This window comes from Carcharodon carcharias, chromosome 27 (genome assembly GCF_017639515.1).
Source record: "Carcharodon carcharias isolate sCarCar2 chromosome 27, sCarCar2.pri, whole genome shotgun sequence".
Classification (NCBI taxonomy): Eukaryota; Metazoa; Chordata; class Chondrichthyes; order Lamniformes; family Lamnidae; genus Carcharodon; species Carcharodon carcharias.
Window position 1 is genome coordinate 14,748,038 of NC_054493.1, and position 22,696 is coordinate 14,770,733.

The 22,696-nt window shown below is 44.7% G+C and overlaps 1 protein-coding gene across 1 annotated transcript; it reads right to left on the bottom strand.

Moving 5' to 3' along the window:
• Positions 1 to 14,906: 14,906 nt before the first annotated feature.
• Positions 14,907 to 17,132, bottom strand: LOC121270596 (gastrula zinc finger protein XlCGF8.2DB-like). The gene is made up of 2 exons (XM_041175970.1): positions 17,016 to 17,132; positions 14,907 to 16,847 (listed from the first exon to the last, which is right to left on the bottom strand). Exon 2 carries the CDS (start codon positions 16,486 to 16,488, stop codon positions 15,325 to 15,327), a length of 1,164 nt encoding a protein of 387 aa, XP_041031904.1. The 5' UTR covers positions 16,489 to 16,847; positions 17,016 to 17,132; the 3' UTR covers positions 14,907 to 15,324.
• Between the last annotated feature and the right edge of the window lie 5,564 nt (positions 17,133 to 22,696).

Genomic DNA, 22,696 nt, shown 5'->3' on the forward strand with positions numbered 1-22,696 from the left:
TTCCAGACTCCTACCACCCTCTGGGTGAAAAAAATTTTCCTCACATCACATTTACTCCTTTTGCCAATTATTTTGAATCTGTGGCCTCTAGTCCTTGATGTTCTTTTGAGTGGGAACAGTTTCTCACTATTTACACTGTCCATACACCTCGGGATCTTGAATACCGCTATTAAGTCTCCTCTCAGCCTTTTTTTCTCCAATGAAAACAGTCCCAAACTCTCCAATCTATCCTCATAGCTACAGTTCTTCATCCCAGGAAGCATTCTTGTGAATATCCTCTTTACTCTCTCCAATGCCTTCACATCCTTCTTCAAGTATGGCACCCAGAACTGGATGCAGTACTCCAGATGAAGCCTAACTAGTGTCTTACACAAGTTCAACATGGCCTCTTTACTCTTGTACTCAATGCCTCTATTAATAAAGCCTAAGATGCTATATGCTTTATTAATTGCTCTCTCAACATGCCCTGCCATCTTCAATGACCTATGAACATATACACCGAGGTCCCTCTGTTACTGCACCTCCTTTAGAGGCTCACCTTTTATTTTAAACTGTCTCACCATACCTTTCCTGCCAAAAAAATCACCTCACACTTCTCCGCATTGAACTTCATCTGCGACTTGTCTGCCCAATCCACCAAAACCTTTATGTCCTTTTGAAGTTCAAGACTATCCTCATCACAGTTGACAACATTTCCAATCTTCGTATTATCTGGAAATTTTGAAATCATGCCCTGCACACCACTCCAGGAGAAAACTGGACTTTTCTGTTTGTGGCTTTAAACAGATGAAACCCTGTGAGTGTAGATGTACAAAGGGACCTGGGTGTCCTTGTCCATAAGTCACTGAAAGCTAACATGCAGGTGCAGCAGGTAATTATGAAGGCTGTTGGAATGTTAGCCTTTATTGCAAGAGGATTTGAGTACAGGAGTAGTGAAGTCTTGCTTCAATTGTACAGAACTTTAGTTAGACTGTACCTGGAGTACAGTGTGCAGCTTTGGTCCCCATACCTTAGAAGGGATGTTATTGCCATAGAGGGAGTGCAACAAAGGTTCACCAGAAACAAAAACAAAAATAGCTGGAAAAACTCAGCAGGTCTGACAGCATCTGCGTAGAGGAACACAGTTAACGTTTTGAGTCCGTATGACTCTTCATCTGATGAAGAGTCATACGGACTTGAAACATTAACTGTCTTCCTCTCCGCAGATGCTGTCAGACCTGCTGAGGTTTTCCAGCTATTTTTGTTTTTGTTTCAGATTTCCAGCATCCGCAGTATTTTGCTTTTATCTAAAGGTTCACCAGAATTGTTCTGGGGATTGCGGACCGTCTAATGAAGAAAGATTGGGGAAACTGGGCCTGCATTCTCTAGAGTTTTGAAGAATAAGAGATGACTTCATTGAAACCTACAAAATACTTAAAGGAATAGATGGAGTAGATGCAGGTAAGATGTTTTCTCTGGTTGGGGAGTCTAGAAGCGGGGGACACAATTTCAAAATATGGGTTAAGCTACTTAATACCTAAAAGAGGAAAAATTTCTTTACTCAGAGATTGTGAATCTTTAGAATTCTCTACCCCAGAGGGCCGAGGAAGCTCAGCCATTGAGTGTGTTTAATGTAAAGATTGATAGGTTTCTGATTAACAATAACGTAAAGAGTTACGGATAGTGTGGGTAAAAGGTATTGAAGTGTTCAATCCACCATGATCATATTGAATGGCGGAGCAGACTTGATGGGCTGAATGGCCTTTGCCTGTTCCTATGTTCCTTTATGTAATGCAAACATGTAAACGTTTGTTAATGAAATGGATTCATTCAGTACAGACAGCAGGAATTATTTCAGGAAATTATACAGTGCAGTGAGAAAGGAAATTCAGTGTCAGGATTGGGGAGCTGGGACTTGTTACTGAAGGTTTGAGAACTGAAATAATCTGGAGTAAGAGAGGAGAAAATGACAACAAACTGAATATGAATAAACATGGAGCACCATTACCCAATTTCCTTCATCCCCGGTTTTAATCTCTCCACCATTGGTGGCCGTGCCTTCAGCTGCCTGGACCCTGAGCTCTGGAATTCACCTCCCTAAACCTCTCCACCTTTCTACTTCACTTTCCTTCTTTAAGACACTCCTTATAACTGCCCCCTTGACCAAGCTTTTAGTCATCTGACCTAATATGTCCTTATGCTCCTGTGAAACACTTTGGGACATTTTATTATGTTAAAAGCGCGATATAAATATCAGTTGTTGTTGTAGCTCAGTCAGACCTAATCACTTACTGAGTGAGTGAGTCTGTATCAATGTAACTCAGATAGACACAGCTTGTGTCATAGTTCAGTGAGATCTGGTCACTGACTGAGTGAGTGAGTTTTTAGGCTTGTTAGGCCTCGGGGGAAGGAAGCTCTGAACTAACCACTGGACTTTCTGTTCTGCACAATTAGGAAAGGGTGAATGTTTCCAAACATTGAAAATTACTAATAAAGTCATTAAAGATGGTTTGTTGTTGTGAGCTGCATTATCTGGTAGAATTAGAATGAAGGAGTGGGATTGATCCACAGCCTGAGTCACCAGTTTAAAGACAGGAGGAGAGAGAATCTGGAGTGGTGAAAAGAAATAGTAGGAGACTGGACACTGAATCTGGAACAATGAGCAGAGAGGGAGAGGAGTGTGTGGGTCAGAGATTTATAGATTTGGGGGAATGAAAGGGTAAAAATATTCCACAGAAACTAGAATTCTCTGTTCTGAATTTTTATCCTGTACTGACAGTGATGACTTTTGTAATCTCTGTTTACAGAGGGGATTTGCAGATGGGAACCCTAAACTAAAAATCTCGATAAGATCTTAAGGAATCACTTAATTCATGTACCTGATTATTGAAGAAGAAATGTTTGTTGTGCCTTTGGAGAAAGATTGAAATCATAATTTTGATTGAAAAATCACCAGGAGACACACACACAGACACCCCCGAGTTGGAGACTCATCTCAGGGTCAAAACATGACATCAAGCATATGAAAAGTCTGTTTGAGTGTCAGACAGTTACCAGGGAGAGGAATGGAGCTGGTAGCAAGGGAATGAAAACAATGACTTCAGTCTTCCCAATATTCAATTGGAGGAAATTTCTGCACATCCACCACTGGATAACAGACAAACAGTCTGATAATGTAACAAAAGTGGAGAAGTTGAGAGAGGTGGTGGTGAAGTAGAGCTGGGAACTGTCAGTGTAAATGTGATAACTGACACTGTTTTCAGATCATGAGCGGATTTTACAGCCCCGTTGTGCTGGGCGCGGGGCCGGGAAATCTGGTGAGCCGTTCAAAAATCCGTTGACTTTGGCGGGACTGGAAAATCTTGCCAACAGGAGGGGCTGTAAAATCTCACCCTCTGTTATTGTGTGGAGCAGGTTGATAAGCTGAGGCTGGATCCTTCGGGACACCAGAAGTAACTGTGTGAGTGGGAAGGGAAGACATTGCAAGTGATTCTCTGGCTATGATTAGACAGGAGAGAATGGCCCCACCCAGCTGGACAACAGGGGAGAGGCGAAGGTGCAGAATGATGTGGTCGACCTTGTCAAAGGCTGCAGACAGGTCGAGGTCGAGACAGAAACATGATTGGGGGGGGATTCAAACATACAGTTCCAGGAAAGATGGGCAGGGATTTGGGAGATGACAGCAAGGACTTTGGAGAGGAAAGGGAGGCTGGAGATGGGTCAGAAGTTTGTAAGGATGACGGGGTCAGGGATTTGTTTTTGAGGAGGGGGTGACGATGGCAGATTTGAAGGAGAGAGGGACAGTGTCTGAGAGAGAAAACTGTTAACATATTCAGTGAACATGGGGAAGTTGGCTGATCAGCAGCTTAGTAGGAATAGGGTCGATGGAACAGGAATTGGGATTCATGGACAAGCTGAGCTCTGAGAGGACAAGAGGGGAGATGGGAGAGAAACTGGAAAAAGGTTCCGAGCTCAGACAAGGATGAGCTTTAGAAGCAGTTTGGCCCGGTGGGATAGTGGGAGGGAGGGAAGCAGCAGGGGCAGCTGATCGGATTGTCTCAATCTTAGTGACAAAGAAGCTCCATGAGCTCCTCACACTTGTTGCTGGTGAGGATGGGGGAGACAGGGGAGAGGGAGAGCCCTTCAAAAGGAAATACTGAAAAGACACAGCACAGTGTGTGTTTAACATAAAGCTAATTTATTTGACTTTTAGCTAGAATATTAGCTCCTGTAAGTGATCTGGAGTTTATTAACAACAGCAGAAACAGACAGAAGCAGATGGTTCAGTCCTGAACGTGATGAACAGCAGAATCCAATCGCCATCATTACTTGTGAGCTCGCTGGTGTCTCAGCAGTTGGGATGAGGTAGTGAATCCCTTCCCACACTCGGCGCAGGTGACTGGCCTCTCCACAGTGTGAACTCGCTGATGTACAGTGAGTTGAGATGATCGCCTGAACCCAGTCCCACAGAGAGAGCACTTGAATGGTCTCATATCAGTGTGAACACGTTGATGGGACCATCAGTTTCCCAGAATTTTTAAAGCACTTCCCGCAGTCTGGGCATTTAAAAGGTCTCCCATCGTTGTGAACTCGCTGGTGTGTCAGCAGGATGGATGAGATAGTGAATCCCTTCCCACACTCAGGACAGGTAAATGGCCTCTTCCCAGCGTGAATTCATTGGTGCTTCAGCAGATTAGATGACTGGGTGAATCCCTTCTCACACACTGGGGGCAGGTGAATGGTCTCTCCCCAGTGTGAATTCGCTGGTGTACAGTGAGTTCAGATGATCGCCTGAACCCAGTCCCACAGTGAGAGCACCTGAACAGTCTCTCGTCAGTGTGAACACGTTGAAGGCACATCAGTTCCTCAGAACTTTTATAGCACTTTCCACAGTCTGGACATTTAAAAGATCTCTCCTCAGTGTGAACTCGCTGGTGACTCAGCAGGTGGGCTGAAATAGTGAACCCCTTCCCACACTCAGAGCAGGTGAATGGTCTCTCCCCAGTGTGAACTCAGTGTGTCAACAGAGCGGATGACTGAGTGAATCCCTTCTCACACATGGAACAGATAAATGGCCTCTCCCCAGTTGACTGCGCCAGTGACTTTCCAGTTTGGATGGGGAAATGAATCCCTTCCCACAGTCTCCACATTTCCATAGTTTCTCCCCAGTGTGTCTGTGCTTGTATCTTGATAGGTCAGATGATTGGCTGAAGCCTCGTCCACACACACAACACACATATGGTTTCTCCCCACTGCAAATGGTGCTTTTTCCTTCCATGTTCAAAATCCGATGATATTCAGCTTACGGCAAATTGGGCAACTCTGTCAAGTCCTGATGTGATGTTTGGTTTGAGTTTCCTGACTGCAAATCCTCCCCTTCTAATCCCCTGTGAAACTGATTTAAAACAGAAAAAAGGGGAGTGAAAGAGAACCCACAAAAACACAAAGGCAGGTTGTGAAATAGAGCTGAGTGAATCTGGTCATTTGTGGGGCTGGCACTGGGGAATAGTGACCATGAAAACTGCTGGATTATCATAAAAACCCAACTGGTTCACTGATGTCCTTCAGGGAAGGGAACTGACCACTCAGTCTGGGTCTACACAAGACTCTGGGCTCTATGGGAGTAGAGAGACAGAGAACTTTGACAGAGCCTCCCAAACCCTCAACCTCCACGACCCAGAATGACCAGGGTCACAGATGTATGTGAACACCATCAGCTCCAAGTTCCCCTCTGAGTCACACACCATCCTGACTTGTCTGACATCCAGTAATGGATGAGCATAAATTTCCTTTATTCAAATATTGGGAAGACTGAAGCCATTGTCTTCGGTCCCCACAACAAACCTCACTCCCTAGCCCCCAAATCCATCTCACTCGGTGAATGTACTGTACTTAGATTTCCAGAAGGCATTTGATAAGGTGTCACATCCCATGAATGAATTAAAAAAATGAATGGCAAAAGGTAAGTACAGGTCAGAGGCTATGAATCATGTGAGGAATAACTCACCTCCTGACTCCCCAAAGTCTGTCCACCATCGACAAGGCACAAGTCAGGAATGTGATGCAATACTCCCCACTTGCCTGGATGAGTGCAGCTCCCACAACACCGAAGAATCTGGACACCGTCCAAAGCAGTCCGCTTGATTGGCACCACACCCACAAACATTCACTCCCTCATCCACCAATGCACAGTAGCAGCAGTGCGTACCATCTACAAGATACACAGCAGAAATTCACCAATGCTTCTTAGACAGCGCCTTCCAAACCCACGACCATAACCACCTAGAAGGACAAGGGCAGCAGATAGATGGGAACACCATCACCCAGAAGTTCCCCTCCAAGTCACTCACCATCCTGACTTGGAAATATATCGCAGTTCCTTCACTGTTGCTGGGTCAAAATCCTGGAACTCCCTTCCTAACAGCACTGTGGGTGCATATGGGACACTTGCCTTTATCAATTGAGGCATAGATTACAAAAGTAGGGAGGTCATGTTGGAGTTGTATAGAACCTTGGTAAGGCCACAGCTGGAGTACTGTGTGCAGTTCTGGTTGCCACATTATAGGAGGGATGTGCTTACACTGGAGGGGGTGCAGAGGAGATTCACCAGGATGTTGCATGGGATGAAACATTTAACTTATGAAGAAAGGTTGGATAGACTTGGGTTGTTTTCGTTGGAGCAGAGAAGATTGGGGGGGCAAGCTAATCGAGGTGTACAAGATTATGAGGGGCATGGACAGGGTGGATAGGGAGCAGCTGTTCCTCTTAGTTGAAGGGTCAGTCACGAGGGGACACAAGTTCAAGGTGAGGGGCAGAAGGTTTAGGGGGGATGTGAGGAAAAACTTTTTTACCTAGAGGGTGGTGACGGTCTGGAAAGCGTTGCCTGAGAGGATGGTGGAGGCGGGTTGCCTCACATCCTTTAAAAAGTACCTGGATGAGCACTTGACACGTCATAACATTCAAGGCCATGAGCCAAGTGCTGGTAAATGGGATTAGGTAGGTAGGTCTGGTGTTTCTCACATGTCAGTGCAGACCTCTTCTGCACTGTGTGATTCTGTGATGTACCCAGCCCCCTCCACACTGGGCAGCCATAGATTAGGAGCCTGGGTCCGAAGTGTGACCAGGCATTGAGGAGCAGGCCTTCAAGGGCTGCAACCTCTCACAATGAATATATACATGGCCCATGGACTCCTGTAGGCTGCAAACATCACCTGCAGCCTGGGGGTGGGTGAAGCTGTTTAAAAATGTGTCGCCCAGATTACTTCGACTCCCAAGCACTGGGAACCGGTTGGTAACAATCCCTGCAGCCCCGCCCACTCACTTTTGCGTCACCAAGACGTCAACGCATGCGCTTTGTTCCGCGCTGAACCAAAATGGCGGCCGTTAACTTGTTCTTCTTCGGAAAAAAGAACCGGGATGAAAACGGGGGTATCTCAGGGTCTTATTCGAGGTTTGGAGCCTTTACGAGGTGTTTAGAAACCATCCCCGTCCTCCCGCCGTCTCTATCGCTCCCTCCGTGTTTTCACTTCCTTACCAGACAATGGGCTCCACATCGCCATTATGGCGCATGCTGCAAACACTGGGTGGTACTGGGGTTTGCGCACTGCTCGCCTGTGATGGGGAATAGGGGACATTCACCACCGCGGGCGATGCCGGGTAAAGTCCTCGCCATCGAATGTCCTAATTGGCGAATAGTGAGGCTTTTTTGCAACGATGCGGGGATTGGGACGAGTGTCTGGCAGTCAATAAAATTAGCAACCAAATTTAAAAGAAGCCCAAGTGCACAAAACCTCCATTATCCACCAAAAAGAAGGGAATTGCAATTCCCCCAAAGTTTTACCGAAACAGCAGCAATGACGCGGAATCCAATCCCTCCAGTCAAGTGTGAACTCAGCAGATGGAGTGAGTGAGTGAATGAATCCTTTCAGTGAGCAGCTGTCAGGATTGTTGTCTTGTGGATATGCCTGGTCGCGTATTTTTAGTTATACTGTCACACACCAATAGCACAGAAATCTTGGAAACAGACTGCAGCTCCTTTTTTTTCATTCATCACAGGATGTGGGTGTCACAGGCAATGCGGGCATTTATTGCCATCCCTAATTGCCCTTGAGAATGTGATGGTGAGCTGCCTTCACGACCTGCTGTAGTCCGTTTGAATTTTACTTTCTCCGAGTGGTTTTAATACACCAAGTAGCTTGTGCACCATTTCAAAGGGTCAAGCATGTTATTGTTGGTCTGGAGTCACCTGTAGACCAGATGAGATTGGGATGGCAGGTTTCCTTTCCAAGAGGATGTCAGGAGACCAGTTGGACTTTTATAATAATGCATTCATTTCATGATCACTGATAACAGTTTTATAGTTGATTTTTATTCCAGATTTATAGAATTAACCGAATTTAAAACCTCTAACCGTTGTGATGGGATTTGAACTCACATCTCCAGATCATTATTCCCTCTAGATTACTAATCCAGTATTGTAACCACTATGTCTGGGCATGTCATTAGAATGCCTGAACTCAGATTAACAAACAGGTGCTGTATTCAGAGCTACAGCAGGAAGGCCCTTCACATAGGGCCAAAGGAAACTTTTCAAAGACAACTTCAAGGCCTCTGTGATATTCTGCTCTCTTCACAGGAACACTTGGGAAGCAGATTCCCAATTGCCTCCTAAATGTTGATTCATCATCCATAAACTTTTCAATCAACAAGAGCTACCACTGAGAGAGACGAACAGAGAGAGCAGCTGCTCGAGTCAACAACCCATCACCAACTCAATTGGCCAACAACCCCCATGTCCTCACTGCAGGGAGAGCCTGCAAGGCTAAAATAGGGCTCATTAGTCATTTGTGAACCCACAGCTAACTTTGACATCCCAGTCAACCACAAGAAAAAATCATCCTTGACACAAGGGATTACCAATGGATAACCACAATGTTATTGTAACCTTTTTCTGGGGATTGACTGTTAGTTATACGATTATAACAGCAGTTAACAGCCTCCATGTGTTTTCTTAGTGCAGATTTGAAACAATTTATTTTGAGTGTGCTTATGTTAAATGAGTTAATACTGATTTTATAAACCAATGGTTAGACCTCAGTTGGAGTGCTGTATTCATTTCTGGGCAACATACTTTAAACAGGATGTGAAAGCCTGAGAGAGGGTGCGAAAGAGATTTGTAGAATGGTACCAAGGATAAGAGGCTTCAGTTATATGGAGAGACTGGAAAAATGGGGATTGTTTTCCTTGGAGCAAAGGGTTAAGAGGAGAGGTGGTGCCATAGTGGTATTATCACTGGACCAATAATCTAGAGACCCAGGGTAATGCTCTGGAGACTGGGTTCGAATCCCACTAAGTTCTCATGATGACGATGAAGCCATTGTCGCTTGTTATAAAAAACCCATCTGGTTCACTAAGAAGGAAATCTGCCATCTTCACCTAGTCTGGCCTGCACTCCATATGACTCCAGACCCACAGCAATATGGTTGACACTTGAAATGCCCAGAACTTACACCACAAGGATTGCAACAGGTCAAGAATGGCAGCTCACCACCACCACCTCAAAAAAAATGCAATCGCAGTTTTCAGAATCACACAGTACAGAAGAGGCCCTTTGGCCCATCAAGTCTGCACCAACACGTGAGAAACACCTGACCTAACTAATCCCATAGCCTTGAATGTTATGACGTTTGTCAAAGCAATCATGAATGGCTTTGACAAATTAAAGAAAGAGGAAGGATCTCCAGCAGCAGAAAAATTGTTAATCAGAGGATATAGATTTCAAAATTTTTTTTAAGCAATGTGTTGTTGTGATCTCGAATGCACTGCCTGAAAGGAAGCAGATTCAACAGCAACATTCTTGGGAGAATTGAACAAATACTTAAAGGGAAGAAGTATTCAAGTTTATGAGTAAAGAGTAGGGGAGTGGTACTAATTCGATAGCTTTACTAAAGAACTAGTATAAACATAATGAGCTGAACACCTTCCTTTAGCTCCTGTACCATCTGAAAATGATGGCCGATGATGCACCCAGAATGCTTCAGATGGTAGAAGGTGGCCAATCAACATCAACAGGAAAACAAGTCAGATTTTTCTCCCTTTCTTTCGTGAAGGTGCTGTGTGATGGTGAGATTCAATCCCAGTCACTGTTTACCCTCCTGTACCATGCCAAGTGGTAATTCTGAGCTTATGACCCTATACTGTGAGCTATAATAACGGTATTTTATTCAAGAAACAAGTTTTCAGACCAAAGGCTGAATTACAGTCTGACTTACATGAGGAAATTCACATATAGACTAAATAATCAAGTTAAAAACATGGAAATGTGACAATCAAATACCAGAAACAGGTTCCAGTTGAAAACTGGCAGGGAAAATGTTTCCTGTGATAATAATAAAAACAGACACCAGAAATGGAATTAAAGGCGGGTTATTTTCGAATAATAACAGTGGCAGAGTACAAGTGTAACAATTACACACAGGGTCTGATACAGTAAGAGTGCAGATGGGGCCTGAAGGAAGAACAGCAAAGGTTTGGCTCACTTTGAGTGTAAAAAATACAGTGTTCCAATAATAAGAGTCAGGTTTCAGTGTGTTAGTGAACCCATCATTGGATCCAGTACAATGATAATACAGTCAGTATCTAGTGCACCAAAACCAAAGATTGGATCTCATATAGCAGTCTGAGTGAGTCATGGCCTATTGATATATCAATGTGTTGCCTAATGTCTAATAACAGAGCCAAGGATCACTGCAATGTGAATGGGATGGGTTTAGTGTAATAACACAGACACGGTCTAGTAGAATGGGAACTGATGTCAACATTGACTAATTGGTGACACTCTCAGCCTGAGTCAGAAGGACTCTAGTGTTATGTGGATAATATTTGTGTTAAAAGTTTGTGTGTTATGGTGAGTGTCACAGGGAGGTGTGTGATAAAATAGGAGTGGAAATGTCATCACAGAGACACGTTTGACTGACTCCACCTGACTGAGAGCTGTTATACCCAAGGGGAGGGCAACGACAACATGGGGAACTCCAGAGATTTCTGATATCTGAGGTGAAAATCATGCATCTATTGGAGGAACTGAAAAGAATCAGTTCCTTCTCATCCTTGCCTGCAGTTCCTGAGTTACACAGAAAAACAGGAAACAGATCTGACAGCTCGTAGAAACTAATGTTTTAAATCTTCTGTTTGAGACATATTATGATTGAAAAGATCAAATGTTAAAACCTCAGGAGAGGAAAATTCAGAATGTTAAAAACGAGTGAACCGTCCAATTAGTCCCATTCACTATAACTCTGCCAATTTTCCTCTCTTCGAGTAGTGATCCAATTCCCTTTGAAAGTTATTATATCTGCTTCCAACCCCCTGTCAGTGTGTGCATTCAAGATCATATCAAATCACTGCGTAAAAATGTTCTCATCACCCCTTCCAATTCTGTTGTCAAATATCTTAAATCTCTGTGTCCTCTGGTTACAAACCTTCCTGCTCCTGGAACCAGTTTATCCCTTTCGACACGATTACAAATCCTTCCTCATTTTGAACATTTCCATTAAATTTCCCCCTAACCTTTCCTGATCTAAGAAGGACAGCCCCTGTTTTTCCCACTCAAAAGAAGCATCAGATTGCACTCGAAACCTTAAATCTGTTTCTCTGTCCACAGATGATGCCAGACCTGCTGAGTTTTTGCAGCATTTTCTGCCTTTAGCTGTTTTTCCTTCTTTAATCAATCAAAAACCCTTCATGATATTGAACATCTCAATTAAACAGGAACACAATGACATCGAGAGAGATATCGAGGAAAGGAGAGACAAAGACTGAGAGAAAAACTGAGACACTTAAAAAGAAAAACAGAAAGATGAGGTGGTGAAAAATAAAGCTGAGAAATAGAGGAAGCAAGTAATACAGAATGATGTGAGAGAATGATATAAAATGGAAAGGAGCAGGCTATCAGTTCCTAGCTGTGCAGAGCAGAAGGAACTCAGTGACTGACCCACAGACACGGCCACATATGTCCGGGAATAGAGACTCTGACCAGAAACAACAGGCTCATTTGTAAATGTCATGCAATGTGATCTATGTGACTCTGCCCTGACTCTGTGGCCAGATATAGGCCACCTTGACAGATGTTCTCACCAGACTGTGGCCCCTGGATTTATTTTCTGCTCAGAAGTGAGGTGTGTGGTTTGGAATCAGCAGCAGAGAAACAGGAAGTTGTGTTTCCTGAGAATGAAACAGCAGGCGTCATTTTCAAGTTATCACCGAGAACAGTCTTCCTGCCTGTGAGGGTGAACTCACTCTGACAGCATCAAGAACAACCACACAGATTGTTGCCGGTCTCAGCATTACATTCACCTCCATTCCCATTTTAAAGGTTTAAACACATGAGCTTATTTAGGCTTTTAACATATTCACTGAAGGGGGAAATGAGCTGATGGTTTTCCTTGGGAGAAATGAAGGGAAATTATATTTTAAAAATTTTTTTCCAAAAAGGATTATCAGAAAATAGGAGATTTAAAATGAATCGCGGGTGAGAGAGAAAAAGAGAGAGAGGTGAATGAGTCTCTATGTTAAGCGCTGCCTCAGACAGAGAAGAGAGGTTAAGTGTGTTAGGTTCCTTCTCAGAAAGAGAGAAAAGAAAAATTAAGTGAGTTTAGGTGCTATCTGAAACAGAGAGAGATTAAGTGACATTGTGTCTGAGAGAGAGGTTAAGTGAGTGAAAGAGAGAGAGGAGAAAGGTTAAGTAAAATTAAAGCAAAATATTGAGGATGCTGAAAATCTGAAATAAAATCAGAAAATGCTGGAATTCAGCAGGTCTGACAGCATCTGTGGAGAGGGAAACAGCGTTAATGTTACGAGCCCGTATGACTGAAGAAGATTGTACGCTCTGAAGAAGAGTCATATGGACTGGAGAGGTGAAGTGAGTTTGAGGACAGATGTGCTCATACTGGTAATTGAATGGTCAGTGTGAGATTGTTTTCTAAACAACAGCAGCCCAGAGAATGGATTCCAGATAATTGACAGTGCTATTACAAGATTTGCAAAGATATTACATTTTGAATAAATGGAAATAAAGGAGTAAAATACTTGGCATGGATAAGTAATTCAGGAAATACATTGCAAACGTAAAGAATGATGTATACACAAAGACACAAATAGGCGAGCGCGCGCGTACACAAACACACACACACACATTTTGTGTTGAGCTGGTTTTAGTTGTGTCTGTTCACCAGATGATAGATTTTTAATTGGATACCATTAGGATCCTGTAGCAGTCCATTCGACTGAGGAGACAGTTCTAGATTCTGTCTGACACCATCAGTGGGTCAGGTGGAAGCTAAATAGAAAACCCTGCAGGAAAAATAATCCTTAACATTAAAAATCTATCTGAGCAATTGACTCAGTGCTACGCCAGTGTGAATTGGTAAACTTTAACACAACAGAGTTTGTCACTAAGTAGTGTAAAATACAGTGCAGTAATGCTCACCTTTAGTCTTGTCCCTCAATCCCAGTTAATCTCTGGGAGATTGTTTCAAGATTCACCCCATCCTTTCAACACAAATATTACCCACATAACACTAGAGTCATTAGAAATTGATGTGTGCTTCCCACACACTGTCCTTTTAAATAAACCTCACTCCTACCAGCCTTTGACTATCAAAAACATAACAGAGTTAATAGCTGCTGATAGCTATCAGTGAGATTAAATTTATACTTGAAATGATTAAATCTTCACATGCAAAATATATTTTGTTTTATTCTTTGATAGGATGTGGGTGTCTCTGGCAAGGCCAACATTTGTTGCCCAACCTTAACTGCCCTTGAGCAGAGTGGCTTCCTCGATTATTTCAGAGGGCAGTTAAGAGTTAACCACATTGCTGTGGGTCTGGCCTCACATGTAGGCCAGACCAGGTGAAGATAGCAGATTTCCTTCCATAGAGGACATGAGTAAAGCAGATGGGTTTTTACAATAATCAATGATAGTTTCATGGACACTATCACTGAGACCAGATTTCAATTGCAGATTTTGAATATCAAGATGAGGTTAGAAGTCTGTTCAATTAGCTCAGGTTCTGAGGGTGAAATCGACAATTTAGAGATTCTGAAATCAGTGTCGTCACTGTAACCAAGCTGCTACTAAAATGTTTAAGGAGCCATTTTACATCTACAGTTTGACCATAACATTGGTTAATACCGTTACTGTTAAACTTCCAGATAATAAAATCATAAACAGCAACTTCAAGCAGAAGGAGCAGAATAAACAAGATGGAGAGAAACACGACAGTCCACAGGCGAGTACCACATAGAGCAGGTTCACACACCCAGGGACAGGGTGGGTTGGTGCGCCTGGGGGCTGGGCGGACTCGTGTGCCTGGGGGTGGGGTGGGTTGGCGTGCCCAGGGGCGGGGCAGGGTGGCACACCCGGGGCAGGTTCATACACCCAAGGCTCACCGGGAATGATCAGAATAAGGAGACCAACCAGAAAACTACCAATGGGAATCTTCAGCTGAACACATCACTCATTCTTAAAGGGACGGACACTGTGAAGTTAAAGGGGCAGACACAGCTTCAGCCTTCTCTCTGTTACCTTTCTGATAGTTAAAGGCTGGTAGGAGTGAGGTATAATTAAAAGGACAGTGTGTGGGAAGCACACATCAATAAAACTGGGAATTCTTGGACATAACACTGCAGGTCGTTCTTTATCTGGGAATCAAACTGTTGTATTATTGTCCCAGCAATTAACGGACTCTCGTGAACTCCTCCAGCTTCTAGTTTAATGCAGATTTTAACCCAATAAATTTCAGCATGTTTCGATTCAGTTACTCGGGACTGACACACAAACACGTTGAAACATTTTAGACTTATTAAGAACCATTTTCCATCTGGAAACTTAAACCTGCTGTTTCACTTTCAGTCAGGAACAGATTACAATTTTACACCAACCTTTCATTTGACAGCACGTTTCCAGCATTCACCATTGTTCTTCCTGACTCTAAAGCCAATTGTAAAAGAGTTCCGTGTCTAGGAGCTCTGAACCATGGAAGAGAGCAGCTGAGACACATTTCTTACACACCTCAGGATTCACCCACATGAGGATTGTGCTGTTAGTGAAAAATGATGAGAAAAACCAAAATGTTGTTTGGGGGGGTCCCTCAGTGTGACCCTGATGGACTGTGTCCAGGCTGAAGTTCTGTTCCTACCGTAAGATCCTCCCCCAGATTGTCCTTTTTGACTCCAGCCAGGTGATGTTAAACACTCAGGTGGGGAAAAACAAAAGTCTACAAACAAAGCTGATTTATTTCAAATTTATTCAGAATATTGAACCTCATCAACAGGTCAGGACAGTCAGAATGAACATGGTTCAGTCCTGATATGATTAACAGCATCAACAGGAGTAGAATCCAAACCTTGCTGTCGCTTGTGAACCCACTGGTGTGTTCGCAGGTGTGATGACTGAGTGAATGCCGTTCCGCAGGCATTACAGGTGAATGGCCTCTCCCCACTGTGAACTCGCTGGTGTTTCAGCAGATAGGATGAATGAGAAAATCTCTTCCCACACACAGAGCAGGTAAATGGCCTCTCCCCACTGTGAATGCTCTGGTGTGTCAGCAGGTTGGATAACTGAGTGAATCCCTTCCCACACACAGAGCAGGTGAACGGCCTCTCTCCAGTGTGTACTCGCTGGTGATTCAATAGGTTGGATGACCGGGTGAATCCCTTCCCACACACGGAGCAAGTGAATGGTCTCTCCTTCGTGTGAACCTGTTGGTGTGTCAGAAGGTTAGATGAACGGGTGAATCCCTTCCCACAGTCAGAACAGGTGAACGGTCTATCCCCCGTGTGAAGTTGCTGGTGTATCAGAAGGTTGGATGAATTAATGAAGCCCTTCCCACAGTCGGAGCAGGTGAACGGCCTCTCCCCAGTGTGAATTCGCTGGTGATTCAGTAGGGCAGACGGACGGCTGAATCCCTTCCCACAGTCAGAGCAGGTGAATGGCCTCTCCCCAGTGTGAGTATATCGATGTGTTAGCAGATCTTTTTTGCTTTTAAAGCTCTTGTCACAATCAGAACAATTAAAAAATTTGTTGTCAGAGTGAACAAGTTGATGTGTCAGAAGGTGGGATGATTGAGTGAATCCCTTCCCACACACAGAGCAGGTGAACGGCCTCTCCCCCGTATGAATACGTTGATGTATCAGCAGATCTTTTCTGCATTTAAAACTCTTCTCACAGTCAGAACATGTAAACGGTCTCTTATCAGTGTGAACAAGTTGGTGTGTCACAATGTGAGATGACCGAGTGAAGTCCTTCCCACACACAGGGCAGGTGAATGGCCTCTCCTCAGTGTGAACTCGCTGGTGTGTCTGAAGGTTGTACAAATGGGTGAATCCCTTCCCACAGATGGAGCAGGTGAACGGTCTCTCCCCAGTATGACTGCGCCGATGAACTTCCAGTTGGGATGGGAAATTGAATCCCTTCCCACAGTCCATACATTTCCATGGTTTCTCCATAGTATGGAGGTCCTTGTCTCTCTCCAGGTTGGACGCTTAGTTGAAGCCTTGTCCACACACAAGTGAACAGTTTCTCCCCACTGTGAATGGTGCCATATTTTTGCAGACTGTGTAACTGCTTAAAGTTTTTTCCAAAGTCAGTTCACTGGAGTACTCTCACTCAGGTGTGTGTGTGTTGGTGCTTTTCCAGTCACACGGATGTTTGAAAGCTTTTCCCAAAGACAGAACAGACAAACATTTCTCCTTCCACATTCAAAAACTGATGATATTCAGGTCCTGATGAATTCAGTGCCTTTAACATATCTTGATGTGATGTTTGCTTTGCGTTTTCTGTCTGCCAGTCACCTCTGTTTAATACCCTGTAAAACGAGTTTACAAAAGTCATCACTTTAAATCCAGGACAGAAATTCAGAACAGACAATTCTAGTTTCTATGGAACATTTTTTTTCTCTTCTTCCCCCAAAGCTGTAAATCCCCGTCCCACACACACTCCCTCCTCCCTGGGCTGAAATCCAAACCCATCTCACCATCTCCACCATTTCTTTCCTCCACTCCCAGTTTTCTCCTTCCCTCTCCTCTGCCTGGGTTCAGTTCTCCAGCTCCTGTGTCTCTGATTCAGGGTCTCAGGCGGGACCCCAGCTGCCTTCAGGCGGGACACAGGAGGGGGGACCCTCCCGGGTGGGTCTTACCGAGACCCTGAGTCCGTCCCCCCAGTTTCTGAGCCCCCGGGCGGCCCGCGGTCTCCCCGCAGTTTCTGAATCTCCCGCTCCGGAGCCTCTTCTCCTGAACCCGGCTCTGTCACTGGGAAGAAGCCCTGGGGCTGTAAACACGGGACATGGAGGCGGTGATCCGGGATTGCGGCCAACACCGGGTGTTTCTGAAGCTTCTCCCCCGACCCGCCGCCTCCAGTCAGTTTCTGTCTTCCTGCAGCTCGGACACCAGCTCCTGACCCAACACCCGCACTGCGCATGCTCCAGTCAGAGAGGCACTGCGCCTGCGCAACAATCGCCTGTTGTACAGATAGGACACATTCCCCCTCTCGGTGAATGCTGGGTAACTCACAACGCCATTGACAACATGTTTCATTGAATACAACATCATCTTTTGTGGTCCGATTACGATTTGAACCCTGGATATAAAATGGTTCAGTCAGTTGACACAGCATCCTGGATTTGATTAACAGCAGGAAAAAAGCCTCAATGTCAAATGTGAACTCACTGGATTCTTAGCAGGCAGTGTGAACGAGTGTGTCTTTTCTGATCTTTTTTCTGGTGTCTCCCCTTAGCGGCTCTTAAAAGAACCTTTTTGTGTGTGTGGTTTGTCGATCTGATCTTTTTTCCGGTGCGTGTGTCTTTTCTGGCAAGCAGAACATTTAAACAGCTCCTCATCACCAATTGATTGTATATCAATTGCTTTGAACTTTTAAAGCTGTTGTTAACTAGTGGAAATAGTGAATAGATCCCTCCGCGCATATAAAGTATCTGAATAGTCTCCCTCTGACATGACTGTGTTCTTGTGTCAGTAAATGGGATGACTAAGTGAATCTCTATCTACATACAGCTGGTGGACGGTGTTTTTGTGGTGTGATTGTATCCATGAGCTCCCAGCTCAGACATGCTTCACAATCTCTTAATATAATAATTTCCATATTCTCACATTCTCCTGGTCAAAGAAAAGCAAAAATACTGTGGATGCTGAAAATATGCAATAAAAATAGAAAATGATGGAAATACTCTGATATTGAGTAACTTCCAGAACAGAATTGACTTAATATGATGTGTTGCAGCCATAGCATTTGGAAGTTGGTCGGCACCAATGTGATCCACAACAACATCTACAGTAAATGCATCATGAGGAAGGTCAGCTCAGAGTTGTTGAGCTGGAGCCTGAACTTTGGACAATGGGGAGAAAGTTGCCTGGACAATTTGATTCAGCAAGCAACCACTTGCCTTAAGTTACATAATATCAGATTTAGTCTGTGGTCAGGGATGGGAGGGTGTGACTACTGGTTTTACAGGTATGGGTATCAAGAAGGTAGCACTTTGCACTTGTCCAATAAATTCAAAGTTCTTGGAGCCATGAGGACAGCAGCTTGATGTATGAGCAAAGTGACCATGGTACCGAGTTACAGGGGACCATTCAAGTTGGGGGTGGGGGGTGGCGGAGAGAACAGAATGTAGGAACAGTTGGGGACAGTAGCCAGGGGTGTGAGTCACAAATGCTGTGCAGCCTGCTCAGTAATGGATTTAAGGACATCTCATCGGGCTGGAGAGTAATGTGGAGAGGGAGGGAGAGGGGGCCCAGTTATCGTGGTTCATATAGGTACCAGCTACATAGGTATTATCATGTAAGAGTTCTGCTCAGGGAGCTTGAGCAGCTAGAGCCTAAATTAAAAAGCACACACAAAAGTAATAACCTCTAGATTACTGTCTCATCCATCAGTAAATTGGCATAGAGTAGGCAAAATCAAAATGTTCAATGTGTGGTTCAACAACTGGTGTCACAAGGGTGATTTGGAAGAACTCCTTCTGACTTTTATTAAACGGGATTGCCTGGGTGGTTATGTTATTAGGCTAGCAATCCAGTGGACTGGATGTGTGTTTGGATCCTAACATGGTAGGAAGGAATTTAAATTCAGTTCATTAAATAAATCTGGAATTGAAAGCTAGTCTCAGTGACGGTGACCATGAAACTATCCGATTGTTGTAAAAACCTATCTGGGTCACTAATGTCCTTTAGGGAAGGAAATCTGCCAACCTTTTCTGGTCTGGCTTACGTGTGACTCCAGGCCCCAACAATATGGTTGACTCCTAACTGCCCTCTGAAATGGCCTAGCAAGCCTTTCAGTTATACTCAAGGCAACAGCTCGCCACCACTTTCTCAAGGAGCAATTTAGGGAAGGGCACTAAATCCTGACTTTGCCAGCGGTGCCCAAGTCCCATGAATGAGAATAAAAGCTTGAAGGCGATCACTCTTTCATCAGATATTCAACTAGGTAAGACTGCATTATACTACTGAAACTGGGACAGATCCTGGGGAATAGCAGAGGGGATCCTATTCTGCTACTATCCGGCATTATATCAGTCTCAGGAGTATCGGAATAGTTTCACAACACAATCTCTAAATTTGCCTCTGACGCCAAATTGGCAGGGGCTGCTGGAGGAAAGAGTCAATACTGAGGAGGGCTGCAACAAATTACAGGAGGACAGCAACAAACTTGCAAGATGGGAAAATAATTGGCAAATAAAGTTCAGCACAGATAAATGTGAGGTAGGTCATTTCGGTAGGAAGAACAGAGAGGTCACTAATTACTTGGAAGATGGTAGTCTAGGTGGAGTAGAGGAACAAAGGAATCTCAGGTACGAATATGTCAATCATTGAAAACCGTGCCACAGGTTAGTGAAGCCTTAAAAATAAGCAAACAAACACCAGGCTTTATCTCTAGAGGGCTAGAATTGAAAATTAGGGAAGTTCTGCTAAACCAGCACCAAACCGAGATTAGACCAGACTTACGGTACTGTGTGCAGTACTGCATATTATAATATGTATTTTATAATACATATTATAAAAAGGATACAGGGGCACTGGAGAGGGCACAGGGAAGATTTTCAAGGATGATCCTAGAAATGCGTGGGTATACATATCAGGCAAAGGTTGGCAGGCTGGGTCTCTTTTGGAAAAAATGAAAGGCTGAGGGGTGACCTAGTAGAAGTCTTTAAAATGATGAAAGGTTTCGATAAGAGTGGATACAGAGAGAACTTTTCCTCTTGTGGGGAAGATCAGAACCAGAGGCTGTCACTATAAGACAGTGACCAAGAAATCCAATGGGGAATTCAGGAGAAACTCCTTTACCCAGAGAGTAAGAGAAAATGTGGAACTTGATCCCACAGGGAGTGGTTGAGGTGAATAGTGTAGACGGGTTTAAGGGAAGCTAGATGAACACACGAGGGAGAAAGGAATAGAGGGGTTACAATCATAGATTTGGATGAGGAATATAGGAGGAGGTTCGAATAGAGCATAAACAGCAGCATGGGCTGGTTGGGCCATGGTCTGTTTCTGCGCCATTTAATCCAGTGTGTAGTTTCCGACCAGCGTCTCAGTTCCTTCTGCTAACATCCTTCATGCCAAAAACCAACACATTTGTAAGAGTAGGCAGAACTTTAAACAGTAGTGAATAAAAATGGGGCTCATGAAATACTTCAGGAGCCAGCTGCGAGCTTTCCTCATCACCGTCATGTGCACGGGTGGGTAGCTTAAACCCACAACTCTATACCAGCACTCTACTCGCGGTCTCAAGTTTCTAGAACACAGTCAGGACAGTTTTTCTCGAACAGTACATTTTCAAACTGGCTCGGGAACAGGCCAGGCGTGAGTTAGAGAGGAGGGGTAACCGGGGGGATTTGTTAATCATTCAACAGCCAATGATTGCCTTGCAAACGGTGACCACAATACCACTGAATTTGAGCTCCAGTTTGGGAGGGAGAGTCAGTGGCTGTATTTTGGTTATGAGAATGATGAAAGTCAATATAAGTTACGATGGTACGATTTTTAAACGGGTGTTTCCCTTCCTATTTACCTCCTCAATAATAAATTATTGCATGAGCCCCGTTTTTATTCACTATTGTTTAAAGGTCTGCCTGCTATTACAAATCTGTTGGTTTTTCGCATGAGGGATGTTAGCAGAAGGAACTGGGGCACTTGTCGGAAATCACACAGGATATAGGGCACAGAAACAGGCCATTCGGCAGCATAGGGAGAGGCCATTCAGCTCCTCGGGCCTGCCCCCTCCCCTATTCAATAGGATGGCGGCTGATCGTCTGCCTAGACTCCACCTTCCCGCCCTATCCCTTCGCACCCAAAATCCTATTAGTCTCAGACTTGAATAGACTTAGTGACGGAGCATCCACAGCTCTTGGGGGGGTTTAGAATTCCAAAGATTCACAACCCTCCGAGTGAAGGAATTGCCCCTCATCTCAGTCCAAAATGGATGACCCCTCACCCTGAGACTGTGACGCCCTCGCCGCCCCCCATTCTAGACTTTACAGCCGCAGGAGGGAAACAGTCTGTTGGCATCGACCCCGTCAAACCCTCGAAGAATGTTCAAAGTTTCAATCAAATCACCTCCCGTTCTTCCAAACTCCAGCGGTAACAGTCTCCCCTACTTCAATCTCACCTCGTAGGATGGCCCTCTCATAGGGATTCACAGATTGATTAAGGAGGCTATTCTGCGCTTCATGCCTATGCCAGCATCCCAGGGATCAGTCTTATGAACCCTTACTGCATCCCCACCAAAGGCAAGTCTCCTTAGCTAAGGAGACCGAAACTTGTGCACATGTGCTCCAGGCGTGGTCTCGCTGAGGCCTTGTATAATGGGGGCAAAACTTCCTTACTCTTAAAACAGCACCTCCCTCGCAATGGGAGAGCCGACATGCCATTCACTGCCCTTTATTGCTTGCTGCCGCCAGCTTGCCGCACTTCGGGTGTGGGGCGCCCAAATCCTCCCATGCGCCAATGTTGGCCAGGGCTCCGTGAGGTGACTGAAGGGTGCAACGCCAAAGCAATTTGCTCTGGGGCGTTGCCCTGGCTCCCTTCGAGTGAGGGGCACTTGGTGAATCCCAAGGGAAATTGGCGCCGTTCTCCCATTTGCCCCACGTGCAATGATGATGGTGTGATGATGATGATGGTGTGTGTGTGTGTGTGTGTGTGTGCACGTAACTCCTGCCATTTCGTCTTACCTGGACCTTTGGTGCTCTGAGACCCTTTACTGCCTTATTTCAACTCTTCGGCCTGCCACTGGTCACTTGCCTACCTCCAACCTCACACACTTCGCTGACTTGCTCTAGGACTACGTCGCAACCTCTCCTATCTCTTAATGCTCATCTTCTCTCTTAAGAGGGAAAGTTTTCATTTAAGTCCAACAGTTCTGACCTGCAGTCAGAGCCACATTGGTTGGCCAATGTTTGGTTGACCTTTGACCCTGCCTAAACTGGCATCCCAATGAGGTCATGGCTGCCTTTTATTTCACTTTTTAAGAAAAGGGGAGCCTCTCCTGATTAGAGTAACCTTATTTCAAAAACAGTGCTCCCTCTTATAATGTTTTACTTCTACTGTATTCCATGACCAGCCCCTCCACTTCACACCCTCAAATGGCGTCGCTTCCCCCTCCATCTAGTGGCTTAAATACCGGGGTGGCTGCAGGGAGGGGGCG